This window comes from Numida meleagris, chromosome 4 (genome assembly GCF_002078875.1).
Source record: "Numida meleagris isolate 19003 breed g44 Domestic line chromosome 4, NumMel1.0, whole genome shotgun sequence".
Classification (NCBI taxonomy): Eukaryota; Metazoa; Chordata; class Aves; order Galliformes; family Numididae; genus Numida; species Numida meleagris.
Genome location: NC_034412.1, coordinates 20,180,823 through 20,198,591, shown reverse-complemented (window position 1 = coordinate 20,198,591; position 17,769 = coordinate 20,180,823). Strand labels below are relative to the sequence as shown.

Genomic DNA, 17,769 nt, shown 5'->3' with positions numbered 1-17,769 from the left:
GGGAGGTGGGGGGGGGAGAAGTCAGAAGGGCGTTTTTGTGGCACAGGGCAGTACCCCTGCATCGCCATCAGGCACACCCAGAGTTGCAGGGCAGATTTTGCATCATGGTTCCAAGAGCAACTCGCAGGGCATCAGAGAGTGATCTGGTGGCTCTGGTGGGTGGCAGCCTAAGGATTGGGGCAACTGTAGGGGGCTCGAAGGAGATGGCTTGTTTTGCTTCTGCAGTGCATCAGTTTTTAGACAGCTGGGGCTGTCTTTGCTTGCGACGGCTCTGGAAAAACCTCTTCCCCCCTATCTGTAGGCCCTGGCAGCGCTCCAGAAAGTGGCTGCTCTGCCAGCTCAGAGGAAAGGGCAACAGCTGGTGCCCTCAAGTCCCCAGGGCCCTACAGCCTTCCTCAGGCACCGCACCCAAAGCCACCCTGGCCCTGGGTCACTTCCGTGATGGTGACCAGCATCAACCAACGCATGACACAGAGGGAAGGGCTATGGCACTCCTCAGCACCCCTCCCAGCCCCCAAATTCTCCTGCCCACCCTCAAACTGCCTCATCATAGGGTCACCACCACCAGCAGAACACAGGGGCCAGCTGGCAGCCCAGCTCACACACGGGGAAGGGTTGGCCCCAGTTATTCCTTAAGTGTTTACCATCATCCGGCAGCTGGTAGCCACTGCCAGGGCCAGTCCTTCAGGCCCTATACTCCCCCTCTGAACAAGTGCCAGTTCTCAGCTGTATCCTGTCAACCACAGGGCACTTTCCCTTTCTTCCTGGCTTTATCCACCCTACACTCCCCTGGAGGCTCTCACCAACCCCCACAGAGCATCTCCGTAAGAGCAAACAAGGCTTTTCTCCCCGCATGCCAAACACTTTCCATCACTCATACTGCTATTGCTGCCAGCTGAGATAAGAAGCCCAGCCTCTAACACTGTGCATTGTTGCAGTGAGTAAGGTGGTGCCCGTGGGCTAGGACTGGGTTTCCCCTTCGCCTCCATGTGCATCCCATGGGTGTGCACACACAGCCTAGCAGGGACACGCTCATCCTTTGGGGTGGAACTGCATTTTGGCATCAGCCCCACACCCTGACTGGTGGCTCTGTATCCTGCCTGTCCCAATCCCTTGGGCAAGAGGGTGCCCAGCATCAGGAGCTGCCCCAAGAACTAGGATCATAGTATCAGCGCTCACCCTGAAGGTGGAGGTTCTGGGTGGGAGCAAGGGCTGTACAGCACCTCGGGGGTTACACTGCAGCATCACTCCTGCTCCCCTTGCACATAGTGTCCCTCCATCCTTCTGGCACCAGATTTAGGTCTCCCTCACCTCAAACTGCTGCATCTTTTGCTCATCACCGGGACAAGAAGAAGAGTTTATCCTTATAATAAACACATTCTATGCGCTCAGTGCCTGTGCTGCTATCATCAGTGCTGCTCAGGACTAAACAAGCCCTGTTCCCCTGAGCTGTCCTCAAAGGTCACATTGCGACAGCCCCAGATGCTTTCATCTGTGATGTTTCCAGTTTCCAGACATTCTTTTTAATCCTGCTGCTCCACTGGGATGAGCATGCTTGCTGCATTTAAGACAGCGCTGCAGTCCTCCTAGAAACAGGGACTTATTTTTTGGCAATGCATTTCTGGCTCCTGGTGAATTTGGGATCTTGGGAAGCACTAAGATCTTCCTCCACCACTCTACCACTAATCAGTTATGCCTTTTACTTCTGCATCTGCTTTCTCCTGTAGCAGGAGGCTCCTCTGCCTGTCTGCCAGCCTCCTACTCTCAGGGGTGAGCAGGCAGATTCCTGGAAATATTCAGTGGCAGAGGAAGGGGCAGAACTGACAAATCCCTCCTGCAGAGAGCACAGGGTGCCCAGCTCCTATTGCTGCCCTCTTCCCTTTCTTAACACCTCCCAGGTCAGTGTGCCTGACCCAGATGGAGGAAACAGGAGGCAAAAGCTGTGCCCTGGCCACAGTCAGCACCAAGCATGGCGATGTGGCAGATGGGCAAACAGAAGCTGCTAGGCAGTTACCACACCTCCCTCCCTCCCACAGCTGGGCTGTCCCCTGGGTGGGACAAGCTTCAGTCTGAGTAAGCCATCCCCTTGCAAGACAGAGCGAGCAGCTCAGCTCTATGGCATGGGAGCAGAGCAGCTGCTATCTCAACACCACCTCAAAATCATGTAAAAGAACACCAGTAAGGAACTGCCACTTTACATTCCTTTCCTGTCCAGCCCCACACCAGAGGTCCCCAGACACGTTTAAACAGCTGGATTCTGGGAACAGTGCAAACCTGGGCACTTTCAGGACAGCAATTCTCTCCTGGCAGCAGTCACCCCTCCCCTCCTATCTCTACTGCCTGTTTCTCAAAAATAGATATATTTAGATACAGATAAGTACTTTAGAATAACAAGCAATTCAGGGAAAAAAAAACAAGCCAGCCCACACAACCCTTCCAGAAAAGTTTCCATGGAGGAGAAGATGCTGTTTGTGAACACTTTCACCCCTGTCCATTCTTGGTGAGGAGGGGACACTCTGTGCAAGCAGTTTAGCTGGCTGAAGTGAGAAATAAGGCAGCAGCAGCTGTCGCCTGGCCAAGAGCATCAGGGACAAATCCCCTTCGGGCCAGATGGTTGCTAAGGACCCATGTACCAAACACAAAAGCTCCTATGTACGGTTTCAGAACTGCAGCGTCCGGTCTGGGGTGGGCAGTGGGGCTTTGCAGGAAGCAAACCTGTCCTGGGGTGACAAGACAACTGGGCAAGGCTATTGGGTCAGCAGCTGTTGCTGCCATCTCCTGAGAACAGGTAGGTTGCCGCAATGCTTTCTGGAAAAGCCATCCTATACCATGATTTCACCGTCATCTACCTTTGCTAAGCACTGCTAGCTAGGGAAGCTGCCCAGATAACCAGCAGAGTACCCAGGCTGGCTGAGCAAGAAAAAACAGGTTTTATCCATCTCTGATCAACTGAGGTTGGACATCTCCAAGCAGAATACATTCTCTCCGAGCTGCTTTGTACTTCCTTAGATGTTACTGCGTAAATATTTACAGTGAGGACTCCTCTCCCCCACTATGCTAACGCTCTACAAGAGATACTTCTCCCACAAGAACTGAAAGGACTACTTGCCCAGTTATCTCTTCAAAAACAGTAAGCCAGAGGCACGTACTCACTTGCTTGGCAAGAAGAGCTGCAGTTACCTGCTCCTGGCCTCCCTGCTGGAACACCCCCTCCTATGCAACCTGCAGGATGGCAGAGTCTGATGTGGCTGTGGAGTCCTCAGCCTATCCAGGGACAGCAGGATCCAGCCAAGGGGTAGTAACAAAGCACTGACAGTAGCAATGGGATCTTGAACTAGAGCTGAATGAGCCTGTGGTTAGACCCTGGAAGAACATACAACTTGGAGGTGATCAGAGGCATTCACCTTGTAAATCAGGGTCCTGTTTTAGGTAGGCAGTAACCATTCATTTTTTAAAATATACCCTTCTCAAAGTGGCAAGAGCTTCTATAAAAACACATTTTGAGGACAAGTGTCTTGATAAAATAATTGAACAACATGTCTGTATCTGAACTGTTAATCCTTCCCTCGCACAAAGATTTAGGCCGTGTGAGATAAAGCAGTCCACGTGTGCTATGACTCACACTGGTTAAGTGTTACTGAGAGAGAGGACGCAGCATATCACAGCCACAGATCACCACAGAACCTGGGGATCACAGGGTGCAGATGCCTTTTCTGTGATCCTTGAATGCTCTAGACTTTCCTGGAGCAAACGGAGCAAAATCCAAAGTGGAACATTTGAATGAGACCCTAGCAAGCACCAATGCACACTGCTTCCTGGAAAGACAGCACGGAAAGCCTGCGAGTCCTGTCCTTAGGGACAGAGCAAATCCCAACTGTGCACATACACCACACAGCAGGGAAAAGAAGGTGGAAGGAAGTGGGGTTGCCTGGAAGGATTTGGGGCTTTTTCTGTTTTTTTCTTCTTTGATCGCATCTCAGTGAATTACCTGCACCACAAACAATGAAGCTGGTCTCTGCTGACTTATGCTTTGCTCTCACACTGGCAAATATTGCGGCTTGGCAACTACTGTTGCTGTTCAGCACAGCACCGGCCTCTCAGAGCAGCAGTGATCCACAATGGAAAGGGAAAAACATCCTACAGGAAGGAAAAAAATTAACATGAAAAGGAAAAGCAGTGGCGGGAAGAAGTACTTGTGCTCAGAATAGAAGCACTGCCTGCTGCTGGGGGTGGGGGTAGGAAGGGTTACACCGCAGCCAAAATCTCACGCGCACAAGTTGAGACCTGGCTATAATTTTCAGCTTTATCTCTGTACAAGCAGCACAGGGGCAGGTTGGTTGGGTAGGAAGGCAGGCAGGCCACACAGCAGTCAGCAAACAGACCCTTGTAGCGTAGCACTGACACAACAGGAACCAGCGCAGGGCTGTCAGGTGTGTCTGTCTTGGAAATCTAAGGTTTCAAAATCAAAGCCAAGGGGAGAGGTGAGGCACAGAGCTGCCTACAGAGACCTGGAAACAGCAGGTCAAACAGGCTGATGCTCTAGGTAGCAGCCTCAGCCAGGATTAACACCTCGGTCTTTAGTGAGGACTTAGAGGAAGGCTAGCACTGAGACAGAGGGTTTTGCACCGTGGGTTCCCTAAGCCCCCACTTTGCTCTGACAAATCAAACACACAAAGGATCTAACAGGAAGCCTTCCCAGTGCTGCTGCTTCCACTGCGTCAGCTCCCGCTGCTGCTGGGGGGGGACATGGCTGGACCACTGCAGCACAATGCTTGGGCCGCAGTTCTCCACCTCTCTGAGCTCAGATCCGTGCAGCTTTAACTTGAAAACAAAGGAAAAGCCTTAACAACAAAAGCCAAAAAAGAGACTTCCAGTCTCCTGCTGCTGCTCCCCAGAAAGCATTTCCCAGTTCAACAGGAGATCTCATCCATTTCCCAGCTCAGAGAATGAGGAATCAAGCAGCAGCAGCAGGCATCCCACTCTGCAGCCCTCAGGAGCACGGGATGAAAGCGCAGAGCAGCATCCTACACCAACAACTGACTCATCTCTCTCGCTGCCTGCATCCCTGTCACAGCAAAGCAGCACGAGGCTGACTGACACAGGCACCTCTGGGAACTTTCTTAGCTACCACTCCCAAAGTTCTTGCAAATAACATGCAGAGACAAGCAGTTCTGACAAGGATGCTTAAAGGAGCAGTGCCTTCATGACAGACACCAGAGCAGCACAGGATCCTCCTTGATGAGTTGTTGGGCCCTTGGTTCAAATAAACTAACTACAGAGCTTTTGCTGGTGTTAGCAGCAGTAGTTTCACTCTTTGTGGCAGCTCTCAGCAAGATCATGAGTCCAATGACCTGCAGCTGTATCAGGGTAAGGGCTGCTGAAATACATAAGCAGGTAGTTTTTGCCATTCCAACTCAAATGCCTTTATTTCTGCACCGTTAGCTTCCTCATCCTCACAGAGGACAGAGTGCAGGAGGGAAGTAAACTCTGCCAGACAAGCTGTTGGTTACATCCATGGGCTAGTAAGAACGAAGACTGAGAGGAGTCATTCCCATTATTTTCCCCAAAATTTCACGCTGAAGGTCCAAGGAGTCTCTGTTACACTGTTGCAACTCTGAATTTAAAACTGAGCATTGACTTTTGGGACACAAAATCTACTTTGTAGTTAGGAGAGTGCAGAGGAGCTTTCAGAAACTCCTTCCCCTGCTCTCTCAGCCAAACATGAGCCTAATATGTCCTTTGAAGGCCCTCCTGACAGCCCACCCCCAACAGCACTTGCATGCCTGCCCAAGAAGCACTCACTCTGAAGCAATACCACACTCTGGACTCAGAGGAAGAGGAGGAAGAACTGGGATTTAAATCAAACTAAAAAACAAAACAACAACAACAACAAAAACACCCAGAGACCAACAGTGAGGACAGAAGAGGAGAAGCTATGAAAATATGCTCAGATGGTTGAGAAAAGTCACATCAAAATATATTTAAAAACCAGGAATTCCAATCTGTGTGGAATTTAAAACTCCTTTTCCCACTTTCCAGTCTGTGCAAGGAATTTTTGTTGTTCCAGGACATGGAACATGATAAGCAGCACCCATCATGTCCTGAAAAGGGTAGCCTTCCCCCCTCCCCCAACTCATCTGAACAATTCCACCATTTACAAAAAAAAAAATTATATATACCTCAACAATCACCCCACCCTCCCTGTTTTCCATTCTACAGTGGGCAGGAGGAAGAACTGCAAACAGATCTGACTTTTGATTTAAGTCCTTTTCCCCCCCCTACCAACATCAATATCCCTGCAATCCGTTGTACACCTTCTGCACTGATCCTTGTTTCAACAGCTGTTTGAGACCTGCAAAAGAAATTAAAGCGTTACCATACAACACAAACAGAAGGAGGACCCTGCAGTTGCTGTTTCTGTTACACTTACACATCTGACATACAGGCCCTACGGCACTAGCCTCAAGCTAGTGAGCACACGTTTCTGAATAACAGAAAAACACTGACACCACAAGCATCATTTAAACAACAGCAATGAAAATCTCCCCCAGATTCAGTGGCACAGCAGCTTTACTCCTGCTCCTTCAGCATTCCCACTAGGAGAAATAGGACTGCACTTAATGCTACAACAGCGCTCTCACACACTCTCTGGAGCACAATAAGCCAGTGGCTTCAGGGAGAAAAAGGGAGAAAATCTCCTTCGCTACATACTCAAAGACCAGCACACCACCTTGAGATCCTCACAGCTCTGCAAAGGGCTGAAGCTGACTCCCAGAGCCGCTTTGCTATTGAAGCTGAGAACACGTTTGTCATCTTAAGTACAACTGCATCAAGAAACAGCTTTATGAGCATTTCCAGAGTTGAATTCCAGTAGTTTACCTTATCTGCTCAGCTCCCTTTACAATCCTGCAAAAATCCTCTAGCAGTGAGTTTAGGAAGGCTACGTTTGGTTCCTTCTGGACTTGTCAGCTACAGAAACTCACATGAATAACTACAGAACAGAGGTTTTCACAGTCATACATAGTGCCTGGGAATACTACTGACCACTAAAAGCAGTCCCTAGAGAGTAAGCTTGTTTCTCTTACTTACATCTGTGGACTTGAGTATCCTACTGAAAGCCTGCATTTGTAGGTTTTGAAAGCCATGGTGTTACAAGGGGGTCTAAAGGAGCATCACTAGGTTGGATTCAGCCTTTAACAAAGTGCCATCCTCCCCATCCCTGAAAACCCATTCAAAAAACATTTCAAAGAATTGATGACCTGATGTCCTGTCAGCATTCAGGTTTTACCAGAGCCGGATAAGAGAACGGGAAGGTGAGTCAGCACTGAAACCATAATAGCTAATCTATAGGGGTCAGCATGGCCAGAGAAAGACTAGCAGGTCTTTATTTTTACTTAAGGGTCAAGTCTGCACAGAGGAAGCAGGCTGTCAAGAATGTATGTGATGCATTTTTTCCAGAGGTAAAATAAGAAAGGACTCCCTCTTCAACATCAGCCAGGACTCCCAGCCCTGGTCATGGGGCAGCCCTGCTCTGATCAGCCCTGGAAAGGATTGTGCTGGGCAGGGACTGGCAGGATCCAAGACTGCAAGATCAAACTCCCCACATCATGAATAACTTCATGATAATAATAAAAAACCCACCTCAAGAAGCCCAGCAACAACAGAACCCCACTAAGTTGCTTTAAACCCAACTAAATTCTGCTACTGAGTATCCCCAGAAAAGAATCAGCTTCACAATAACGAGCACACTAGCAGCTGGCTTGCAGCTCAACATGACAGAAGACAGGATTTGTCCTGCCTCAGATAAGCGGGCTGGACTGAGGCCAGAATCCTGGTGAAAAGTCCTGGGCTGGATGCTGACACATTTCAAGAACAGATCAGATTAGGCTGTCTAGAATATACCTCAGTGGTTATCAGCATTAAGAAAGGCACATATGCAAGGAGAGGCATGACCAGTTATTAAAACCAGCTGACCTACTCATAGAGAAGAAAACTCCAGACTTTCAGGCATGCAAGTCCTTCAGAATGACTAGCTTAAGAGATGAAATGTTTTCCTGCAACCTCTGCCCTACTTGTCTACTCTTAGACAATTCTGACCACAGGAACTACTGTGCCTCCAACCCCATTAAAATACTGGAAAACAGTCCTGGAAAGAACCACAAGTAGCTCAAAGCCACTTCCTGGCTGATGTGTCTTCTGGCAAAGCAGCTTTTCAAAAGGAAGGATGTCACTGAAGAAAGGTGAGCTCCAGTAACCCTGAAAAGTGTGGCATTAGTACCACTTTTGTACCTTGTGTCCTGCTGGCTCGCTCTTAAAGCAGCTGCATGCTGGCCCGAAAGATAACCTCATTAGCACACAGGAAATTTTAGTATTTATCCCCAGTGTTGGGGATTTGCTTTTTGACAGCCAGGAATCCTGACATTTGGTGCTGATGCACCCTCAGATGTTTACTGGAGCCAGCTTAAAGTTCTTACTGACATCACTAGCTGGTGACAGGTCACAACGCAACTTGGGAACTTTGCTGCCTGCTCCTGCTATCCAAGCACTGCGGATAAAACATGGAGAATAAACCCCAGCAGCGATGGATTACAGACAAGAGAGGAAGTCACCTTTGATCAACAAGCAATAAATTCCCTGATACCACACAGACAGAGAAACAGGAGGCTCTTCTCTAACTGTAGAACATCAGCGCGGTGTTCTCAGAGTTTTCCGGCTGCCCCAGGAGCCATCCATATGGTTATGAGATAAGAAATTAGGAACAGTGCCAACAATAAGAAAAAGGAATGTTTTGAATGCTGAGGCCTACCGTCTTCCTCTGAGTGTACGCACTGAACCACTGCCACACAACATGAACAGACCTATTGCCTCATAAAACTCCTTAAATCCCTAAATGTTTGGAAATATTCTAGCACACAAGAATGTATCTGACTGCTTACCCAGTCACCTTCCCCTAGGAAGGATGGAATTGCTTCAGAATGAAACATCCAAAGGCCCTGTGCTTGAACACACTCATGGCCATACCACCACCTTCTGGGCACGCTAGCTAGCAGTTCTGACAATCACACAGGACTGTCACTGCTTCTAGCCCACAGTCTTTTCTCAAGCTGCCAAGAGCAGCAGAATGAAAAAATCTCAGTTCCATTTGAGAGGTGCTGCTGCCTTATGCAGCTTTGAGAAGGGCAGCAGAGTGTGGAAGTAGAAAGCCTTAAACTGATGCAGACAGACATCCCAGCCTGGACAGCTGTAGAAAGACTGCAGGAGAACCAGCTGTAGATGACTGGTCACCCTGGAGCTGTATCTCCAAGTAGGAGCTCACACAGCAACGTCAACACAGCAGGAAGCGCTAAGAAGAGACCACACAGGGCTTGGCTGCCCTCTACACACTTGAGGAGTGCAGGAAAGCTACTCATTTGCTTCCCTCTACCAGGACAGCTGCCAGAATCAATTAAAACAGCACATTCAGGACAATCATACCTTCTTCTGACCAGCAGAAAGAAGCTGGGAAGCAGGACTTTCTGCAGGAGAGCTGCACTGGTATGTGCAGGAACTTCTTTGCCCCACAGCAGAGGATGGGGCTCCTTGACACCTACTCTGATGCCTTGAGCAGAGCAGCAGAACCTACTGCAAAAGCTGACAAAGCAGAAATCAATTTCCAGCTAGGAGTATAGTACTTGCCTCCTATCAGTTTTAGGATTTCTACACATTTTACTCGAGAGATTCCATTTTGGTACCAATGCTGATCTCTCCTGCGTCCTCCCTGCACACTTCTCTCCTATACATGCACAAAGCACTTAAGGGAGCGGAAGATGTAGGGAGGTACAAACCCTACCCAGTGCTGTACGACACTGTTTACCCCTGACTGTATAAAGATTTCCACAGATCTTGACTCCAAGGAAGTAGAAAACAGCTTGTGATCTTATTCCAGAAAAGGCCAATCATACAGGGGCTAAGCCCAGTAAGTCCCTCAGTTCAGACATTTGGCCCGCTACAAAATACAGCGCTGGTAGTTGTGCCAAGTGCAACATCCCAGTAGTGGCACATCCTAACCTAATCCTGTTCCCTACAAATGCAGCAGCCAGGCTTGCAGCCTTCAAAAGAAAACAAAAAAAGTTATTCACAGGACAATGGGCCAACCATATTATGCTGTTTGAGTGGGAAATGGTAAGGAAAATCTTTCCTGATCCCTACAGGCCAGTGGTGCTGTTACACCAACTTCCTACCAGCTTCTGTGAGAGATCTGTGCAGCCCAAAGCCATAACAGAGCTTGAAAACACTCACCTTCTCGCTGTTCACTTGTCAACTGCTCTTTGGGGAATTCCACATCAAATGTTATTATTAGTGAACCTTTGATATTATTGTTATCAAAATTTGGAAGACCTTCTCCTTTCTTCCACAGTTTGGCCCCAGGTTTAGTAATTTTATCCCGAGCAACATGAACCTAGAGACAAAAGAAATTTTAGAACATTGCTTTTGTTCTGTGCACGTACCTCAGTCCCTCAAATGTCCTTTGCAGCCCACTGAAAAGCTTCAACTGATGTTGATTCCTTGCCAAAGTCAATGATATTCAAGGGGATCAGGTAGTATTACTGCTTGGATGCTGAAGACAACACATGCAGTAACTGCTCTGAGAGGCTGGAACCTAGATCTTCACCATGCACCCCTTGCACCAGGCCTGTTTTGACTCTGGCAAAGGCAGCCACAAAAGGCCAGCAGCTAAATTTTATTTACACAGAGCAGGAAAGCAAATCTTTTCCTCACCTTGTGCCCATCCAAGTGGGTTATATCCATTTCAAAGCCTGTAAGTGCCTCGACCAGCGAGATTGTCACGTTTGTATATAAGTCATCTCCCCTTCTTTCAAAGACTGGGTGCCTGCAGAAATAAGAGATTGTAGTTTTCCTCCTTCTCCTATGGAAAAAGAGATCCTCCAGCTTCCTCCCCTCCATTTGTGAAGAGTGGGGAGACTTCACAGAAATCAGAGAGGAAGTCAAGAATGAATGAAATTTAGCTTCGTTTTCCTGCATACAAAGTGTACTACTAATAGCCTTTCTATTTCTAGAGCAGTAAGGTAAGGCGTGTCAAGATGTGACTCACTCAATCTTTCCTAGCAGTACATCTTCTTACAATAGGGAGATAGTATGTTTATGGAAAAATGAGATATTCCATGTGATACGGGCAGGAGCTAACCTACGCCGGAATTCAAGGGAAACAATAGTGGAATACCCTTGCAGCATCCTAACAGCAGTGAATTCTCTAGCATCCTCAGGGCTGAGCATCCTGCTCTGCTCTGAATACCAGAGCCCTGGCTGTACCAGTGCTGAAGGATAAGCTAGACACAAGCCAAGTAGGCAAGACTGGCCAGAAAACTGTTTGCAAGCTTCCTAGATAGTAACTAGAAAGAGTGGTCCAGCAAGGCCAATAACTTACTTAAGAACTTTTATTCGGAAACGCAAGTCACCTGGCTCCCCATCCACATGGGGTTCCCCTGCAAAGAAAGAAGAGCTGTTTATCTAGCTAGAAACAGCTAAAGAAATAAGCAACATATTAAACACAGCAGAGATTTGCAGCTCATATGTCAAAGCGAAAAAAAGAACTAGTTAATTCTCATGTGACGTGTAAGCAGCATTTTAGTATCTCTTTTACTAAACAATCTAGCATTTTCAGTGTTACCTCAAATTCACCTCCACTGTTGTGAAGACTTGCCCACACAGTAATGATACGTATCCTTTATTTGTTAAAGAACATAATCTCCTTCTACAAAAGGGATCTCTTCACATACTGAAGTCTGTTCTTTTTCAACTTATCATCTGAAACATAAGATTTGGGGCTTTTTTTTTTTGGTGTATTCTATACCAATGAATGGAGCAGATCTCAAGAGTGTTATCCAGACCTAGCAAAGACTATGCTACTGGATTTCAGTAGCACACTCTGGACACAGCACTTCACACGATGTGTCCTGATCATTTACCTAAAGCAGAGCTGGGACACTTTCACGCTACCATGAAGATCAGCCCTGTACCAAAAAAAGAAGAAACAAGTCACAGCTTGGCACTGCCCTTATACATACCTTCACCAATGAAGGGATACTCCATACCATCCCTCACGCCTGGCTCTATCTCCACTTCTAGTGTTCGCTCTTCATTCACAAGCCTGCAAAGGGGAATACGCAAGCACAGAGTTTTCAGCATTAGGTGGTAGCACCTACTTCATTACTGGAAGATGAGAACACCCCCACAAATCACATGTTCCTTGCTCACACCTAGAGCTGGAGGCCAAGTGCTGCCCTTCTCACTCACTAATACTCATCTAATAGAGAGTACAAAGTTAAGCTCTGAAATACACAGCCAGCATTTGGATATGTGATGACAACACAGTATTCCAAGTCCAACTCTTCTCAGATGGAAACTTTGGGATTCTCCAGCTCTGATTTATAATTCAGATTTCATTACTGAATTTCTACCACAACAAGACCAATTAAGAACGGAAAGAACAAATTGGTAAGTTCTTCATGTAACAGATCTGCCCATTTCTACTTTAATTATTAAGACTGTCTCCTTGGAAATGAGAAACCTGTGTTAAGTGCTCTGAAATTTTCCAGATCTTCCTGGTTGTACAGACACTCTTCTCCATCTAGTGGCAGGTTTTGAATTAACAGCATATAGCACTGAAGAGCACGACTCACTTGACGTTGGGACATTCATCGCAAACAACTTCTTGAGTCATCTGGAAACGCCCAGGGCCCAGCTGCGTGGTCCTCATCTCCTGCCGGCAATTGCATTTCCGTTTGCCAGGTGCCTGTCTTGCCACTGGCTTGTTCCTGACAACCTGCACCAAAGAGGAAGAGGCTGACACCAGCACACATGCCAGCACCTCAAGTCTTGATTGTTCAAACAATCTGAATGCAATTCATATTTTGTGTATGTGATCTTGGTAAAAAGCACTGGCACCTTTTATGATAGCTCCTTTGTACTACAGACATACTGGGCAAAATTGGGCTCCTCATTTATCCAGACACGTGGGACATAAACTCAAGCAACACAAACTCTAATACACAATATAGCAAAGATTGTTGGGACCAGAAACACAGCTTGTTTAAAAAGAAAATTAAAAGGTCACCATATGTTTAAGCATGTAATCCAGAGATTCAGTGACACGTTTGGCCACAAAGAGGCAGTGAAAAATGCACAGTGCGACTCTGCAAGAAAGGCTGAAAACAGAATAAGCTTTCAGCCTGTGAATGGGCCTCAGATATCACCAAGAAAACAATTACAATTTTCCTAGCTAGGCGCTGGCAGCAACCAAGTTACTATTGCAAAAATCATTGCTTAGGCAAGCTGCCAGATAGCAAATAAATAAATACATTGTTCCTTCAGTTAACTACTAAAAAATAGCCTCATGACATCCTCTACTACTAAATACTAGGAAAACAAGCCTCTACTCTAGTTCTATTCTTTTGAAGATACCACTCCAAGCAGTAGCCAGGCCTGCCATCTGAAACTTGATAACACTGGAGAGACCAACAGGCCAGCAAACTTACTTCTACAAAGTTTCCTGAATACACCTCCTCCAAGGTAACCTCCAGGTCCACAATGATGTCGCTGCCCCGAGGGATGTTCCTGTCCTGTTGGCGAGGGTTACCTCCAAACATGAATCCAAAGTCCCCAAAAAAGCTGGAGAGAAGCAGACCAATTTGGTCAGAATTCCTTCCTGAACTAACAAGACTCTGCTGAAGACAGTCACCTAAGGCAGCAGCAATGGGGGCCTGGAAGAGATTTCTTTGCTAAATGAAACCAAGCTGTCTGTGTGGGAAAACAATGCTGGTTTCCATTCACTGCTCTCGGAGAAAGGACCAACACAATACAAGTGAGAACACATGGGATATCTGTGTAGTTCCTCATATCCTCAAGCGTCACTTCAGATCACTGCATCCTGACTAGGTAAGAGACTTTAACACAGAATTTATCCACGTCAAATGCATGCACAATCATCACAGAATTAAAGCTCTGACTGTGGAAATAACTTGAAGTGGCAAAACCTCCTTACTGTGAGAAGATGTCTCCATGGGAACTCTGGTGCCCATCCTTCAGACCCTCCTCACCATATGCATCATACTGTTTCCTCTTCTCCTCATCCGACAGCACCTGGCAAAGGGACACAAAAGAACAAGGCGTTCATCCACAGTGCACCTGGATGCCCACACAAAGTGCATAGAGTAGCCTTGCCAGAGCTCTTAGCTGGGGGACAAGCAGCAGCGCTTTGAGGTACGAAAGCATTGGCTAGAACATCCCTGCTGTGCTGGGAAGTTAAACACTTATTGGTTAAGTTCATAAAAGTTAGAATTAATTTAGTAAAACAGCAGACACAACACAGAGGATATAAAAAATATTGAGTTTACTATTAAAGAGTTGAGAGAGACTCAGAAGGGAATAATAATTCAAAACTAATTCTAACAAAGCAGGAAATGCTCCTCCATGAAAAAAAGAACTTAAGAGGCCCCTTGTTTCTCTGTTCTTTAATCATGTGGAATGCATTTATCTGACGAATATTTCATAACAATTAGCAATGATGGCAAGTTTGCCTACCAAGCGGAACCTGCCAAATATAGTAACTCTGCATCAACTTCAACACTGACTCTGTTCCTAAGGGCAGCAAAATTCAGGTGCAATCTCAGTACCGAGACAGAACATATCCCACTAGACAGCACTCAAGATCGTAAAGCTTCAGTTTTAATTCCTAGGTACTGATCTTCGCTTTTGTTCCCCACTCCACAGATTTCCACTCAGATTTTGTCTTCCTTCCCTTTCCTGGCCTGTTGGTTATTTTTGGAAGGCTCAAGTTGCCAGGTTAGCTTTCAGAGAAGAGTGGAAACAGGTGGAGAAGCTGGCTCAATGATGAAAACCAACCTCAAATAGTACCTAATGATAAATTCCAGCAGCAAGAAAGGTTAAAAGAAAAACAAAACAGTGATTTTAACTATTAGCTTCACCTTTCCAGGACTAAAAGCATGAGCTCGGTTCTCCCTTTGCCACCTAGGATATGCAATACAACACGCATTCAAGAAAGCTGGGATAAGTTCCACGATCTGTTAGTATACTACTAACAATATTACATAAAAGAGAGGAAAAAAGAACACAAAATACTTGCTTTTCCACCCCCAAACCATCCTGAGACTAACAGCTGCAGCTGCTATATGAAGGAGTCTCCTTTCATTGAAACATCTGTACTTGCACCACACAGCTGAGGGGTTAAAATCAGGCTGTGTAAGTGAAGGACAATGAGTAGTTTAATTAACCTACTTTCCACGCACTTCCCCCCCAAAGTCTTTTCTTTAGGCAGTCAGCAGGACCAACCTTGAGCAGCAGCATGGAGCCTGATGCTTTATGGAAAAACCACACCAGTTTAGGGGAGAGCACGTTACATTTGTTTTGTCTGTGTTAGCAACAGAACTCCATGTTTTATGCTGAACAAATTGGGCTCTGTTCTATTTCATCAGCACCTTAGTTAGGGAAAGGAAGGTAGACAGTCACCACTCAGAAGACCTTTTGCTGCCTCTGCCACCACAGCTGTTTCTTCCCCAGCATTCTTCTGTAGGAAAGACCCTTTCAACTCTTACTGTGGCTAAGATGTAAACTGGGACTGTGGGAACAAGTAGAGACATACTCCCCATACATTAAGCATTGTCCAGTGTGACAAGACCCCAACTCACAGAAACTACACCACGTACATAGCTTTGAAGCACGGAGCATGCATCAACCTTCAAATAAGAGATGGTAAACTCTAGATCCCCCACCAACGAATTCTTAACATTCACCAGCTTTGCTGTGAGAGCTAAGCCAATTTAAGAATAGAGAAGTATGAACTAAAAGGAGTTCTAGCTATGATAGAAAAAAAAAATCGTGTTTTTCTTCTGAGTAAAGAGGAATGCATTCAACCTATTCCTCACCTCATTTCCTCATTCATTTTATATTTACATGTCAGAAGAAGGAAGGAGCATCAGGGACAGCAGCATGAGCCCTGCTACAGCCACAGGTTTAGCCACAGTATCAGCCTGGGCAGGAAGATACCCCCTTTCCTCCTGAAGATAACTCTGAGTTCCAGACTGTTCTAAGGCCTGGCTTCTCAAAGCCAGCACAAACCTCCTATCCAAACTGCCTGCCTGGGCAGGGTCCTGATGAAGCTGCTCCTGTGGATTTCTGCTGGTCAAAACTTACTTCCTCAGGACCCTTCCTCTGCTCTGTGGGGTGAAGGAAGAAACCAGCAGCAACAGAAGGGGCCAGTGGTGTGTAGTGACAGGACAAGGGGCAACAGGCAAAAACTGGAACGCAGGAAGTTCCATACAATTGCGAGGAATAATCTCTTTACTGTGAGGGTGACAGAGCCCTGGAATAAGCTGCTCAGATTGGTTGTGGGGGGTCTCCTTTCTTCCCTGGAGATATTCAAAACCCACTTGGATGCTTTTCTGTGTGACCTACTGTAGGGAAGCTGCTTTAGCAGGGGTATTAGATTAGCTGACACCCAGAGGTCCTTTCCAACCCCTATGATGGGAGGCAGGACAATGAACACAGAGGAAATACACCCCACCATCCGCAGCAGAGATAAAAACAGACTTTGACTTATAAGTGTTGGGTAATAAAATAGTTTATATGTGATTTACATAGCGCACAACGCTAGAAGTATTATTACTTAGATGCTATGACTTAGCATAGACATAACAGAATTCCTTACACATATGGAACTCCAGCAATGATTTTTCACCCCTTAACACTTTTACTAGAAGGCAAACCAACAGCCTTTCACTTCCTACCAGCCAAAACTTACAGTCATGCTCTACAGATACTCACAAACAGGTTCCTGTGCCAACACTGCCAGCTGATGCCAGCCCATTTTGCACTCTAAGAGCTGTTAGTAACATCAAACAGCTCAAGCTCCATGCTCCCCTAGCTAGAAGTACTTCGGTCCTTTATTGTCCTTCTACAAAGGAACTTCCCAGATCAGGCAGGCACCTCTCTTTGCTTTGTTAATAGGTAGCATTCAATACAGCGTTTTACAGAGGAGGAGAGACCATAGCAGCGCCCTAGAGAGAATCATTTATGCTTTCTGGAATCCGTGACAGCTGTTCGATTGCGTGACAGCTGCTATGGACCTCCTCATTGCCCCGAGACCCACAGGACGGTGCCTGACAGCACATCCCGTGGCCGAGCCGGGCCGCAGCCCTCGTTCAGCGCGTTGTACCACAGTCCCCTCCCGCTGCCCTCAGGGACATCCCGAGCCCTCCTCTCCCAGCGAGGACGCGCAGCCTGGCCCCACCTCGTAGGCGGCCCCCAGGTCCTGGAACTTCTCCTGGGCCCGCGGGTCGTCGGGGTTCCTGTCGGGGTGCAGCTGCAGCGCCAACTTGCGGTACGCCTTCTTGATGTCCTTGATGGAGGCGCCGCGGGACACCCCCAGGATCTTATAGAAGTCCCTCCTGAGGAGCGAGAGGGGGGAGGCTCCATCAGCGGGCCCGGGGCGGGCCGGATGCTGGGGAGCCGCAGGCCTAAGAGAAGGAGGAAGGGGATAAGGGAAAGGCAGCCCCCCGGGCGTACTCACCCGGCGGCGGCCTCCCCGCAGAGGCAGAGCAGGAGGAGACAGAGGCGGCTGAGCCAGCCAGGAGCCATGGCCGGGCCGAAAGGAGACCGCCACCCGCACTCCGTCCCTCACACACGAAGCCGGCGCCCGGCCGCACTCGCCAGCCAATGGGAGAGCGGCCCAGCCGTGACCGCAGGCCAATGGGA

At 47.4% G+C, this 17,769-nt stretch overlaps 1 protein-coding gene across 1 annotated transcript; it reads right to left on the bottom strand.

The window, feature by feature from the left end:
- On the bottom strand, positions 5,835 to 17,745 carry DNAJB11 (DnaJ heat shock protein family (Hsp40) member B11). Its single transcript, XM_021396941.1, has 10 exons — positions 17,585 to 17,745; positions 17,306 to 17,462; positions 14,042 to 14,139; positions 13,536 to 13,668; positions 12,681 to 12,823; positions 12,066 to 12,148; positions 11,426 to 11,483; positions 10,759 to 10,870; positions 10,279 to 10,438; positions 5,835 to 6,352 (listed from the first exon to the last, which is right to left on the bottom strand). The coding sequence occupies exons 1-10, from the start codon at positions 17,650 to 17,652 to the stop codon at positions 6,288 to 6,290; spliced, it is 1,077 nt and encodes a 358-aa protein (XP_021252616.1). The 5' UTR covers positions 17,653 to 17,745; the 3' UTR covers positions 5,835 to 6,287.

Coding starts and splice junctions, on each gene's coding strand:
- DNAJB11 (XM_021396941.1), bottom strand. CDS start 17,652: ATGGCTCCTGGCTGGCTCAGCCGCCTCTGTCTCCTCCTGCTCTGCCTC. Junction 14,140..17,305: donor ACCTGGGGGCCGCCTACGAG/GTGGGGCCAGGC, acceptor TCCCTTTGCCAG/GTGCTGTCGGATGAGGAGAA. Junction 6,353..10,278: donor GACAAGTGAACAGCGAGAAG/GTGAGTGTTTTC, acceptor TTTCTTTTGCAG/GTCTCAAACAGCTGTTGAAA.